Source organism: Mytilus trossulus, unplaced genomic scaffold, assembly GCF_036588685.1.
Source record: "Mytilus trossulus isolate FHL-02 unplaced genomic scaffold, PNRI_Mtr1.1.1.hap1 h1tg000070l__unscaffolded, whole genome shotgun sequence".
NCBI lineage: Eukaryota > Metazoa > Mollusca > Bivalvia > Mytilida > Mytilidae > Mytilus > Mytilus trossulus.
Window position 1 is genome coordinate 2,235,566 of NW_026963294.1, and position 14,549 is coordinate 2,250,114.

The following is a 14,549-nucleotide window of genomic DNA, read 5'->3' on the forward strand; positions in this document are numbered from 1 at the left end:
CCAACATACCTACCATCTCATCATACTTTACACACACAACTACCATCTCATCATACTTTACACACACAACTACCATCTTATCACACTTAACCAACATGCCTACCATCTCATCATACTTTACACACACAACTACCATCTTATCATACTTTACCCACACACCTACCATCTTATCTTACTTTACCCACACACCTACCATCTTATCTTACTTTACCTACAAAACTACCATCTTATCTTACTTTACCTACAAAACTACCATCTTATCTTACTTTACCCACACACCTACCATCTTATCTTACTTTACCCACACACCTACCATCTTATCTTACTTTACCCACACACCTACCATCTTATCTTACTTTACCTACAAAACTACCATCTTATCTTACTTTACCCACACAACTACCATCGTATTTTACTTTACCCACATACCTACCATCTTATCTTACTTTACCCACACACCTACCATCTTATCTTACTTTACCCACACAACTACCATCTTATCAAAGTTTACCCACACACCTACAATCTTATCATACTTTACCAACACACCTACCATCTTATCTTACTATTATTTATCGTTTTATATTGTATAGGTAAAATTATTGCAACAATTACCTATTATTTATTGTTTTACATTGTATAGGTAAAATTATTGCAACAATTACCTATTATTTATCGTTTTACATTGGATAGGTAAAAGGAGTGTGTTCGATAAGGTCCTAAAATGGCCCACTTTTTTAGCCTAAATTTCAAACTCGGATTTATCGCCCAATATCACGATATATTATAGCTAATACATTGACTAGCTAGGAGATAAATCATTTTGTTGAAAATTTTACGTTTCTGCGTTTCATTATGACGTCACAAGTTGTTCTCATATTGATTTTTCACGAAAAAATCAATGAAAATAGGTGAATTTCCATAGATTATTGGACAGGAAACATAGAGCGCATACATCGACAACAAAGATCTTTTAAAATAATGTTTGTGAAGACATTTCACATGTCTCTTTTGAATCTTAAGCTTGATGACGCCTGCGCTCTATGTTTCCTGGTCCTTTATTTGGTTGAAATCTAGATGATTTTGTCAAATTTCACCAAAATCCCTTATCTTGACCTTTTTTGGATGTAAAAATCAACATGTTAGAATTAAACTTTTGACATAAACAGTTCTGTTTAACCTTCTAACATGTCTTTAAGGCAACTTAAAATATGTATTGTCTTGTAACTATGAACTTTATAATTGATGTCAAATATGGCCCTTACCGAACTTACTCCTTTATTCAACAATTACCTATTATTTATTGTTTTACATTATATAGGTAAAATTAATGCAACAGTTACCTATTATTTATCGTTTTACAGTTTATGAAATAAAAGAAGATGTATATGTGTATGATTGATGAAAGATTATTTGATTGTATTTCAGGGTCAGACTCCTTATGATATGGTAACAATGGAGAGATATGATGATTCTGAAAAGAAAAAGAAAAAGAAAGAAGTGATGGACTTCCTTAAGGTAAATGTTTTGTCTTAATTAAAAAAATATATTTACACAAATGTCACAGATTCTTAGAGTCACAACAGACTTGGTACAAAGAAGTTACAATAAAACAGTTGCCTTTAGTTGTCTATGTCACTGTGACATTTGTTATCAGTTAACAATCTAAGTTGACAATTCCAAGCTTGTTGCCTAATATACATGTTGGCATTTATGAAAGAAAATGTTTTAAAAAATTGCGTACTCATTTGTTTGGATATCTTTTTGGTATTTGTTTTGTCAGCTTGCTGTCTTCTTGGTTGATACATCACATCTCCTTTTATTTAAGCAAACTATGTACAGTATGTATCAGTGTATGAAAAGATGGATTTAAATGTGTATGTAAGTATGTGTTAAGCATACATATAAATGCACTTCTTTACATCATTTTTTACATGTGTAGAAAAAAACCTGTGTTAAATCTTTTAGAATCTAATAGAAATACAATTACAAGTTAATCACATCACTATTAAAGATGCTAGATTCTACCATCATGTTGTATTGTATATAAGAAAAACAAATTATATTGACTAGTAAAGGATAATGATTTTTTTTCAGACATTATTTGTAGCTATAGTAATGATGCTCTCAAAGATTTTATTAGTTATAAATGTAACCTCAATTTTAATAATTTGATTAATATTTCCACGTTTTATTAAAAGAATAAAAACCTATGTACAGTAGTTTATATACGTACATATGCAGATACAGTGAGGTATTTTCAGTTTGAATCTGGTACACAAATAAAGCAAGTTATTTACCAAAAAAAAAGAAAAAAAAAAGAAGTTATTTACAATTTGAATACATCATGAATCTTGTCCTATGTGATTTACTTACAAAATGTAGGGGAGGGCATGTTAATTTACTCCTGTCTGTCCGTCTGTTCGTCTGTTCCTCTGTTCGTCCGTCTTGATTAGGATACATTGTTTGTCCGGCTATCTCCTCCTACAGTTTTGGAGGTACAACTTTAATATTTTGTAGGATGTTCATGAACACAATAAAGGTGTGCATGGCCAAAGGATTTTGATTTTTTTCAAATATTCTGAAAATGTCAGGTAGTTGGACTTGGTAATTGTTTTGGTACAAGCTGCATAAAAAGATCATGGTTTGTCTAGCTATCTCCTCCTATAGTTTTGGAGGTACAACTTTAATATTTTGTAGGATGTTCATAAACATAATAAAGGTGTGGATGGCCATAGGATTTAGATTTTTATTTCAAATATTCTGAAAATGACAGGTAGTTGGACCTTTTTTTGTACTAGCTGCATAAAGAGATCATGGTTTGTCCAGCTATCTCCTCCTACTATTACATCATCATACGTAGTGTTAAATTTATAATTTCCTATGGTCAGGCGGAGGCATCATTTGTGTCTAGCAGACAGCGTAACAATTTCAAGTTGTATGCAAACACCACTGTTTGTCAAATCTAAAATATGTGGAACTATACTCGTGCATGTGGTAGAGCAGAAAAGGGAGTTGGGGGCATTGTCCATATCTAGTATTGTGTATAGTCATGTTTACATTTTTTCATGGTTTTTAGCTCACCTGTCCTGAAGGGCCAAAACAGTTTTTGTCATCACTTTTCGTCCATTTCAAACTGATGAGTTAGATATTTTCAAACTGATATGTTATTGTGTTGTGTTGTTGCACCACTGTCTCAAGTTTAGGGGGATTGAGCACTCACAAACCTCTTTAACCACCACTTTATGTATGTGCATGTTTCAAGTCTGAAGCCTATACTTCACCGGTTGTTTTGGTTGCTGTCTGATTTATTTGTATTTCGATTATTGATTGCTCGATATCAAACTGTTGATTTTCTCGTCTTAATGGCTTAACATTTTACCGTGGACACACCAAGTTTAGGAATTGTTGTTTCATATCAGATTGTTTATTCTTTTGTAGACTGTCATGTTAGAGACTCCAGAAGGTAAGTCCAGTTATGATCTGCAAGTATTCTAGTCTATTATACCGTTATTTAAGAACAAAGTGTTTCCTGTCCTAGTACATGTATTACCTGTACTAGTATTGCTAGGGCGTTTTTGTATGCCTGCTTTGTTAAACTTCTAATCGGTAATAAAAGAAGGTTGAAGGTTGAAATATCAAAACACTTAAAACTTTCAAACATTTTGAATATGCATGTGGTGTCCCAAATCAGAAATCCTGAAAAGAGTTGTATTTATGCTATACCATTTCGTTAATTTATGAATTTAAATGTGTTTTTGGCAGATCTTGCACTGCATCTGTTGAAACATCTTTTGTGCTAATTTTTCTCACCAGATTCGGATGTCCACAGTAATTTTTTTTCGCTGATATGTTTGGCCAATTAAAAAATGCAACCGAATGTAAATGAAAAAAAGTGAAATTGTTACCGTAAATATGTTTTGCTCGTGCAATATACAGACTTCATTTGAATATTTTTTCAATCTCTGTTTACATTTACTAAACATGTGCATTTCTACAGACTGACATATTCTTCGAAATGTAATATTTGTCAAATTTTGCCACTGCTTCTTCAAACTGATCTTTTGTATTGTGAAATGTTTCAAAAAAAATTGTGTGCTCCCTTACCACTGAAATATAAGAGTAATGTCCTTATCTGTCCTCCCTCAGAAGAGTTCCTCAATTTTATACATCTTTGTGAAGATTATTACTAATAACTGCTCTAACACAGCAATGGGAAAAAAGACTGAAATTAACACTACCTTAGTTATTAATTGAGTCCTATTTTTGAATGTTTTATACTAAATGTGATTGATGAATAGCAGGAGATGCCTACCACATCGACGCACCAGGTCTTGCTTCCTTTTGGAGTTCATAGAGTTCTCGATTTTCATAATTTGAGCAACAGGAAACTTGGAGGAGGAAATTTAACAACAATATTAACTTTTACTGACTAATAAACCCTTGAAAACATTCCAAAAAGACCAGAAAAATATGCACTTTTATCAGTCTTCATTGGTGGTCAAATTCATATTCACTTATTTGACCCAAATATTCATATTTGATTTATAACAGACTAAAACGTATATTCAAATTATAAAAAGTCTAAGATAATCAATTTAAAAGGCATAATATGTAGCATCATTTCGTGTGCATATAACTCAAGACCCAATCTACTTAGCAATGGTCCTGGCCGTGACCTCCGAAGACTGTGGACGGAAAATATGAACAAACATATAGATATAAGTAGATAGCAAACTCCTGCAATTGGATTTTTCTCAGTCTGTTTGATTTCATGATATAGGTTCAAATGTATGTTAATCATAATTTTATCTGTATAATAATGAGTTTTTGTGGATTAAACCAGTCAATCAAATGGTTCACCCATGATTGATTTCAATGTTCACATTTTTGTTTTTTAATAATTGCGTACGCCTAATTCCTGCGTAATAATTGCGTACGCCAAATTCTGTAGCTAAGGGGTTAAGGTCACATAAATACGGATCCAATGATGTTGAATTAATTACTTGTAAGCATTAATTCTTCAGTGATGTTTCTTAGCTTATTTTGACAAAATTTCACTTTCATTTATGATTGACCAAGAATATCATATTTTTTTTTTATTGTATATCTCTTAGCTAATGCCCCTTTGATAAGTTTGTCATACCTTCAGGGAAATTTATGAAACTTGAACTGGACTTCTGTCTATGATCATAATACAGTTTCTGCAGCAAAAATTAAAACGGTATTTTCATATTTCGATGTATTGTTTATAAAACTACTACAAATAAGTTAACATGACGAAAATCGTTAGTCCACTCCTTATTGAAGTGATTGCCTTTCACTGACGATTTTTTTGCATATTTCCTATAACTTTATAATTATAATAAATATATAGAAACTTCAAGCATTATATGACATGATCTAGTTCAGATTTAATGATAGATCTTAGTTTGCTGAACAATTTTGATGTTGAAAATTTCTAATGGACTATCAGTTGATCCTTTATAGGAGTTTTTTTTTTATTATTTTTTTTAATTATGTGAAACATGGTAAAACTTAATGGAAGGATATGAAACTTGGAAATAAGGTTCTCCTGCATCAGGAAATAAAATCTCAAGGGCTAAGTTAATATCATCCACGACTCACTCCGTACTTACTGTTTGAAAAGGATAAAACGGGAAAAAGCTGACAAAAAATCTTTGTACTCTTTTTTTAATCAGTAATGAACATAGTTGATATACATATCTATCATTTCAAGAACATTTTATTCTTAACAATAACCACAATAAACCTATTTCTCGTATCAAACATAAACTAAAAGAACTAGCCAAGGCATTTGTTTTTGTCCCGGCCAATAAAGCTGTGAATAATATTATTATTGTTTGACGTAAATTTTGTATTGAGGTTCTACATAAGAAATCACTAATTCACTAATATTCCATTTTCAGAAAACGACATATGTAACAAATATAAACTTTTAGCTACCGCTTTACAAGCAGAACCAAAAACAATAAAAGTCCTAACTATGTATTGGCTTCCAAAGCTACACAAAACACCTTACAAATATAGATTTATTTCGTCTTCAAGCCATTGTTCCACTACAAAATTATCTATTCCTCTTACCAGTACACTTGGTACAATCAAAAACCTGATAATGAATTGTTCAAATAAGGCAATGTAAAAATAGTGGAATTAATTACTTTTGGAGTGTCAAAAAATCGTTGGAAGTACAAAATGTAGTTCTTATATTGGTAATTTTAAATTTCTTCAAAGTTTTGATTTTTTACCCTATATACCACATCACCTAACATTCTCATTAAGAAAAAAATCACACACCTAATTAAATGGGCATTTAAAAAGTCAGAATGTGAATATATATGTTCAAACTCTTTTACGTCATTTTTTAGTAGCAATAAACAAAAAACTATGTCAATTGGACATGCTTTGATACTATATCTGCCCTTGAATTTTTACTAGATAACATTTTTGCTCGCTTTGGAGATTCCGGTTATCGTCAGGTTATTGGAATTCCAATGAGGACTTACTGTCCACCATTTATTGCGGACCTGTTTTTGTATTGCTATGAGTTACCATTTATTACAAATATCAGCAAAGACCAATCGAAACAACATCCGATAAAAAAAAATAATAATACTTAAATATTATTTCACAAGGGTTTTCGATAATTAATCGATTATATTTTCGATTTATATAACTAAGAATGTGTGTAAAGTGTGAAGCAATAATCAAGAATCGTTTTTGAGATACGGTGCGACATGTGAAATAAAACACACCCCTGTTTTAGTTACAAAGTGACGTAACTCAAAAAGTTTAAGGAGGCTTAGGGTATACAAATTTCAGAAAAAAAATAATCATTTGTTTTTCATTTCAAATTTAATTTGTTACCTTTTGTAGTTGTTACTTTATCATATGGTACAACAATCATTCAAACAAACAATTCCTGTTGGTCCCAGAAGACTTCTAAAATGTATACACATCGGAAAGTTCCAAATTATCTCCCTTTGGTGGAAAAATGCCATTTTTGGACCCAAAAATTGAAATATCTTTTTTAACTCATCGGTGACTTATATTTTTTAATATAATTTCCATATAACCTGTACTCAAACTAAATTATTGTAAAATGAGAGCGATTTCTGTAATAAATTTCTTTTTAATTTCGATATTACCTTTATTTCTCCAATTACTTCAACAGAAAAAAAAACACCTTTATAAAAATGAAGGCTTGTGAGCGCAAACGAACGGTGACCCGACTTTTTTATTTTATTTTTCTATTTACTATAAGATAATGTTCATTTATAGAAAAAAATATAGAGAAATCCTATATACATGATTTAGACCGCGAACCCCCTTAAATCTTATGTCCACCAAAAAGTATACAAATCATTTGACCATCATAAGAAACAACTATATTAAGTTTCATGAAATTTAAATAAGTTGTTCTCAAGTTACGGTGCGACATGTTTACGCCGGACAGACAGACAGACGGACACCAGACAGTTGTAAATCATTATACGTCCCGTCAAAATTTTGACGGACGTATAAAAATGGGTCGAATACAAACTAAGTACAGTTTTTCTAAATTGTTTTGAGATAATCGGTATTTAAGTTTATATAAAACTTTTAAGTGTTTCTTTTCACTTGTAATTATACTTTCAATAATTATGATTGTTCCATTTTACGTCACTTCTGAAATTAACTCTCATATGTTAAAGGTATATTTTAACTATTTAAGGAAATGCTAAGGTCTGGAGTCTTAATATTTGAAAAAAATCATAATTTTGGTTTTATCTGAATTAAATGACATTTCCGATTTAGAAGACCAAACATCCAGCTTTGTCAGGTCGCGAACGATAACAGATTCAATCTGTTTTCCGATACCAGAATAATTGAATGATGTGTCGTCAGCAAATAGCCGACACAGTAAAGTAAGCTTTTCAGCAATATCTTTAATATATGAGACAAAGAGAAGTCGGCCAAGAACTGATCCCTGGGAAACACCAGCTGAAACATTACAGAAGGAAGAAGACGAGTTATGTAATACTACTCTCTGTTTTCTGTCGTGTAGATATTCCTGAAACCAATTCAATACGTTTCCGTCAATACCATAAACTTTCATTTTACATGCAAGGCCTCTATGCCAAACTTTGTTGAAAGCTTTTGAGAAGTCACAGAATACAAAACAATTTATATTTTTTTCCCAAGGAGTTTAATATGCAGTTATATATTTCTAAAGGTTGATGGACAGTTGAATTTTTTAGGGAGAAATCATGATTGATACTCATAAATTCATGTATTAGCTTTTATATGATTGTATAAGTGCTTAAACACAACATTTCCATAACTTTTCTGACACAACTAATTAAGAATATCGGTCTATAATTTGATGGCAAAGATGAATCTGCCTTTTTGAAAATGGGTATCAGACCAGCTTTCTTACAGATAGATGGGTATAACCACAGGATTTATTAAATATAATTTGGAGCGGAACTGTTACCTGTGTTACGTGTTTTTCAACAGACTGTCAGCATTCCAATGGGAACTAACTGTGTATTGCCGACTTGTTTCGTTATTATAATGAGGCTGACTTCATGCATAAACTTCTTAGGAAGAAAGATAAGAAGTTAGCAATATCCTTTAACTCTACTTTCTGCTATATAGATGGTGTTCTGTTGAATATGTGGAACGCATCTATCCCATCGAACTAGAGATAAAGGATACTATAGACATAATTAAAGGGAAAGTAGCTACGATTTTGACAAAATTATGAACAGTTTTTAAAGCTGCAAAAATCAAAGATATGTATTAAAAGTAAGCAATAAGATTGGTAGAATGTTTTCATAAACTACAGTAGTGTTAATAATTGATAATTCATATCGTGTTGTGTGCCAATTCATCTCATTAATTATGCATCGGGTTTACTTCCCGAACTTTGCCGACACAGCGAGTGAGCTAACCAAGATATACGTAGATATTAACATGTGCTTTTTTTTTCTTACGTATTTGATAATTACTTTATATTACACGTACACATTTGACGCCATTTATCAAATTATGTAAAAAAAAAATATAACTAATACCGGCATATCATTCCAACCCAAGATTCTCCAACAATGGTGATGTTATACACTTGTTATTACATTTGCATGACCAAACCATGCCGATAACTGATACACGTGTTTGTGTAGTGAATAGGGGCCTCCATGAAGGATACACGTGAAGAATAATACCAAATTGTAGGAAGTTAATTTCTAATTACTTCTAAGGTGGAAGATTCCTGCCCGTAAATTTAGAAACATAGTATTGACAATAATGAACACGTTGCGATTTATTTTCATGTGATCTGGAATATTTAAGTAATGTAAACAAGTTACGCAAATCATCGGCTACTTCTGCCTCAGACCTTTGTTTGACTTAGCCTGCGTCGCAGGTGCTTTTAGTGTTTTTAATTACCGATCTCATCGCGGTTTTTTATTTTTAATTTACAATAATTTGTCTGTACCTCTTTTTTGTTTCTTTTCTCACAGAAACTGTAAACTCACGTACCAGTTCCGCGATAACATTCCCCTGTTCGACAAGTTTTCTTTTGAGGCACAATGTGCGATTGCGCATTGGGAACTTGAGAGTTCAGATCAACATAGGTCAACTTCTCTGTAACCTTTGTACTTGCATGGTTTTATGAGAATAAACTATCTATCTATCTATCTAATAAGGGTTTGGCTTAACATCGAATTATTATCTATAGGCAAGAAATAAATTTAGGTGTTAAACGTTAAAAAGCTTTTAAATGATAAATATAAAGTAACCAGTAGTTATTTTAATCATACTTTTGTACAAAACCGGGCAGATAGATTAAAAAAGTAATTTTGCTGAAAATCGTAGCTACTATCCATTTAAGTCGGCCTGATATCTTGACCTACATCTAGAAATTGATAACGAGGGTCGGTTGAAATCAAAACTTTACGACAGAAGAGATGATTTCAGCTTTCCAATTGTGAACTTTCCATTTCCAAGTAGCAACATTCCAGCAGCACCTGCATATCTCCCAATTGATACGATATTGCCGTGCTTGTATTTCCTATCATGATTTTATTGATAGAGGGTAACTGCTTACAAGGAAGCTATTAAACCAAGAGTTCCAAATAGTGAAGTTGAAATCATCCCTTCGTAAATTTTACGGACGCCATCACGAGTTGGCTGACCGCTATGGAATAACTGTTTCACGAATGAAATCGGATATGTTCCTAACATCGTAACTACAATTCCCTTCTAGGATGCCCTTCCCTTTCATAAATGTGACCTACCGAATTATACTATTTACCGGATTTGTTATCACATAAACAACACGGCGGGTGCCACATGTGGAGCAGGATCTGCTTACCCTTCCGGAGGACCGGAGATCACCCCTAGTTTTTGATGGGGTTCGTGTTGTTTATTCTTTCTTTTCTATGTTGTGTCATGTGTACTATTGTTTGTCTGTTTGTCTTTTTCGTTTTTAGCTATGGCGTTGTCAGTTTATTTTAGATTTATGAGTTCGACTGTCCCTTTGGTATCGTTCGTCGCTCGTTTCTGGACACAGCTTTAAAATCTTATCAGATCACATCAGGACCAGATGCCTTGTTTGGATTTAATATCTGAATAATATTTATTATTTCTTTTATATTCACATGGATATGTGACAACTTACTATTAGTATTTGTATCAAATTCGTTCTCCATCTGGTCTTTCTTCATCGAGTAGTCGACACACATGTTTTGGAAAACTTAAAAATTATCCTATAATCTCTATCAGAGACAATATGACGTATATATTAACAAGAATTGTCACCGTACAGCCTTTAATAATGAACAAAACAAATATCGCATGATGAGCTATAAAAAGCCCCGAAATGACATATGTAGTACAATTCATTTGAGAAAACTGACGTATTCCCTTAATTTCACATAGCAGTACCTTGTTGATTGATTGATGGTAGTGTTTAACATCCCTTTTAGCACACCTAGTTGTATCATGGTAGTCATGTGTTGTTGATGTAGGACTATTATTTGATAGGAAAACTGTCAGTAATATGTATTTACATTGGGTGCTTATCAAAATCGAATAACCAAGTAGATTATTGTAATAAATCTATTTAAATTCATAATGATAAGAACTAATTTGCGATAGGATATAATGTTTTTGACCCGTCAGTCCTATTCTTGTCTTTGCAACGCCTCTGAAACCGCACAACAGAATTTCATGAAACTTTGTTTAAAAGAAGGTCATACTATGTTGATGTGCATTTCGACCAGAAATATTGATTTAACTTGTTTTGAGAAGATGTGACCATTTGACAAAACAATTTTGCCACCATTTACTGCTGCAACAATGTATTATCTCTACTCTTAACCCTACATAAGAATCAAGTCAGAAGCGCCTGGCCTTTGTAAGTCTTGTATGCTTTTTAATATAGTTTTTTGTTTAGGGGCCATCCGATCAACGCCTCTGGTAGCGGGAGTTTCTCGCTGCATTGAACACCCATTGGTGACCATATTTTTCCATTCTTAATTTTATAAGAATTTCATCAAACGTTTTCGAAAATATGGACATACTTTATAGATGTGCATATTGACAAGAAACTATTATTCAATGTTTTTAAGCTCACCTGGCCAGAAGGGCCAAGTGAGCTTTCCCATCACTTTGCGTCTGGCGTCCGTCGTACGTCGTCGTCCTGCATCGTTAACTTTCACAAAAATCTTCTCCTCTGAAACTACTGGGCCAAATTAAACCAAACTTGGCCAAAATCATCATTTGGGTATCTAGTTCAAAAAATGTGTCCGGTGACCCGACCAAAAAACCAAGATGGCTGCCACGTCTAAAAATTAAACATAAGAGTAAAATGCAGTTTTTGGCTTATAAATCAAAAACCAAAGCATTTAGAGCAAATCTGACATGTGGTAAAATTGTTTATCAGGTCAAGATCTATCTGCCCTGAAATTTTTAGATGAATCGGACAACCTGTTGTTGGGTTGCTGCCCCTGAATTGGTAATTTTAAGGAAATTTTGCTGTTTTTGGTTATTATTTTGAACATTATTATAGATAGAGATAGAGATATACTGTAAACAGCGATAATGTTCAACAAAGTAAGATTTACAAATAAGTCAACATAACCGAAACGTTCAGTTGACCCCTTTAGGAGTTATTGCCCTTTATAGTCAATTTTGAACCATTTTTCGTAAATCTTAGTAATCTTTTAAAAAAATCTTGTCTGAAACCACTGGGCCAAATTAATCCAAACTTGGCCACAATCATCGTTGGGATATCTAGTTTAAAAAAATGTGTCCAGTGACTTGGCCTACCAACCAAGATGGCCGCCACGGCTAAAAATATAACATAGGGGTAAAATGCAGTTTTTAGGCTATAACTCAAAAAACGAAAGCATTCAGAGCAAATCTGACAGGGTGTAAAATTGTTAATCAGGTCAAGATCTATCTGCCCTGAAATTTACGGGACCAATCGAACAACCCTTTGTTGGGTTGCTGCCCCTGAATTGGTAATTTTAAGGATATTTTGCTGTTTTGGTTATTATCTTGAATATTATTATAAATAGAGATAAACTGTAAACAGTAATAATGTACAGCAAAGTAAGACCTTAAAAGAAGTCAAATGACCAAAAATTGACCCCCTAAAGAGTTATTGCCCTTTATATAGTATTTTTTTACAATTTTCACAAAATTTGTAAAATTTTACTAACATTTTCTACTGTAACTACTGGGCCAAGTTCATTATAGATAGATATAATTGTAAGCAGCAAGAATGTTCATTTAAGTTAGATCTACAAACACATCACCATCACCAAACCACAATTTTGTCTTAAATCCATCTGTGTCCTTTGTTTAATATTCACATGGACCAAGGTGAGCAACACAGGCTCTTTAGAGCCTCTAGTTTGTAGAAGTTGCCCCTGTGCACGTATATTTAGCCATTGTATACTACTGTTACAGTTTTCCAGCGAAAATCCTCTTAATTTGAACTAAACAACAATTTTAATTATAATAATTCTATAAAACTTTGTAGACACTATTTTTCATGTGCATAACGATAGGAAAATAGGATTCAATGCTTTTCAAATAGTAATTCTTCTTTGAATTTATAATTTTTACTGTCAGATACTACTGCAGAATTTTTGCAGATCAACTCCTCTGACATCATCTATTATAAATTACTTTGTAAATAATAAGGAAATACATTATAGCTGTGCAAATTGACAATAAATTGATAGTAATTGTTTCTTGGGTCAAATTTCTGAATTCTGTAAGAAAATGGTGGATTGAACCTTATTTTATAGCTAGCTTATAGTTATAAAAGGTACCAGGATTATAATTCAGTACGCCAGATGCGCGTTTCGTCTACGTAAGACTTATCAGTGACGCTCATATCAAAATAGTTCTTACCCAAACAAATACAAAAATGAAGAGCATTGAGGATTCAAAATTTCAAATAAGTAACTTTTCACTTTCTTGTCAGTCGCATTAAATTCATATTGACAACAATGTGTGAACAAAACAAACAGACACAATAGGTAAAAATAGAAATTTGATCACAGTCCTCTAACAGTATCAAGCTTTAATTTTGTGTTCACATTTGCCCTAACTGTTCAATGTTCGCCCTCTTCGGTCGTATCAGGCAGCGCTCAGCAAAGCATTTTGTTTCTAGGAAATAAACCCCTTGAAATTAGGATTCTCTGAAACCGCATAGCAGAATTGCATAAACTGTAGATAATAATGACCTAATGTAGATGTGCATATCTACAATCAAGTTTTGTCCCACGTTATGTCAGTCTGTCCCTCTGTCACGTATACTGTTTCTGCCAGATTTTTATGAGCATATCATTGGTTTATATCAACAATGTCTTGGAAGAATTCGAAAAAATACAGTACCGATCAATTATGTGTAAATAGTTATACCCCCTTGATACATTAATTATATTGAAAATTGCCTCGCTAGTGCTCTCACGTGTACAGTTCTTGTCAGATTCGAATGAAACTTATATCATTGATTTCTAGCTGTAATGACTAGAAATAATTAGAAAAAAACAGGGTCGTTCACTTATCTATAAAAGAGTTATGCCCCTTAGAAACATCGGTTATATGGTTATAACTAGCTAAGGACATTTTTACCACATGGTAGATTGTGGTTTATCATTATGTCGTCTTATCTTTTAATTACCAAACGTGACTTATTCCCGATTGTGACTGTTTTGCTGAATGTGAATTCGTATTACTATAAGACGTGTTTCTGTACTTGTTTATCCCAAATTCATGTATTTAGTTTATATGTTTAATGTTATATTTGTAATTCTCATCTTCTCATTTTGTCAAATGTGTTGACGTCTTTTTATTATATTTAGGTGTTACGGATAGAAAAATTAATCACCGCCTTTATTAATTATATTTAATTTTGTACGATTAATTACGTTTGAAGTTGGATTCATAACAAACTGGACATATATATATATATATTACAGTTAATTGCTATTAATAAGTATTGCAATATGCATTTTGTTTTA

General features: G+C 32.4%; 1 protein-coding gene across 1 annotated transcript in view; it reads left to right on the forward strand.

Annotated features, from left to right (window-relative positions):
- The first annotated feature begins 1,455 nt into the window (after window positions 1-1,455).
- The window catches only part of LOC134699524 (uncharacterized), a 62,813-nt gene continuing 49,719 nt past the window's right edge, over window positions 1,456-14,549 (forward strand). The window contains exons 1-2 of the mRNA XM_063561121.1: window positions 1,456-1,518; window positions 3,442-3,466. Of these exons, the coding sequence (XP_063417191.1) occupies window positions 1,456-1,518; window positions 3,442-3,466 (88 nt within the window). The remainder of the gene's footprint in view (window positions 1,519-3,441; window positions 3,467-14,549) is intronic.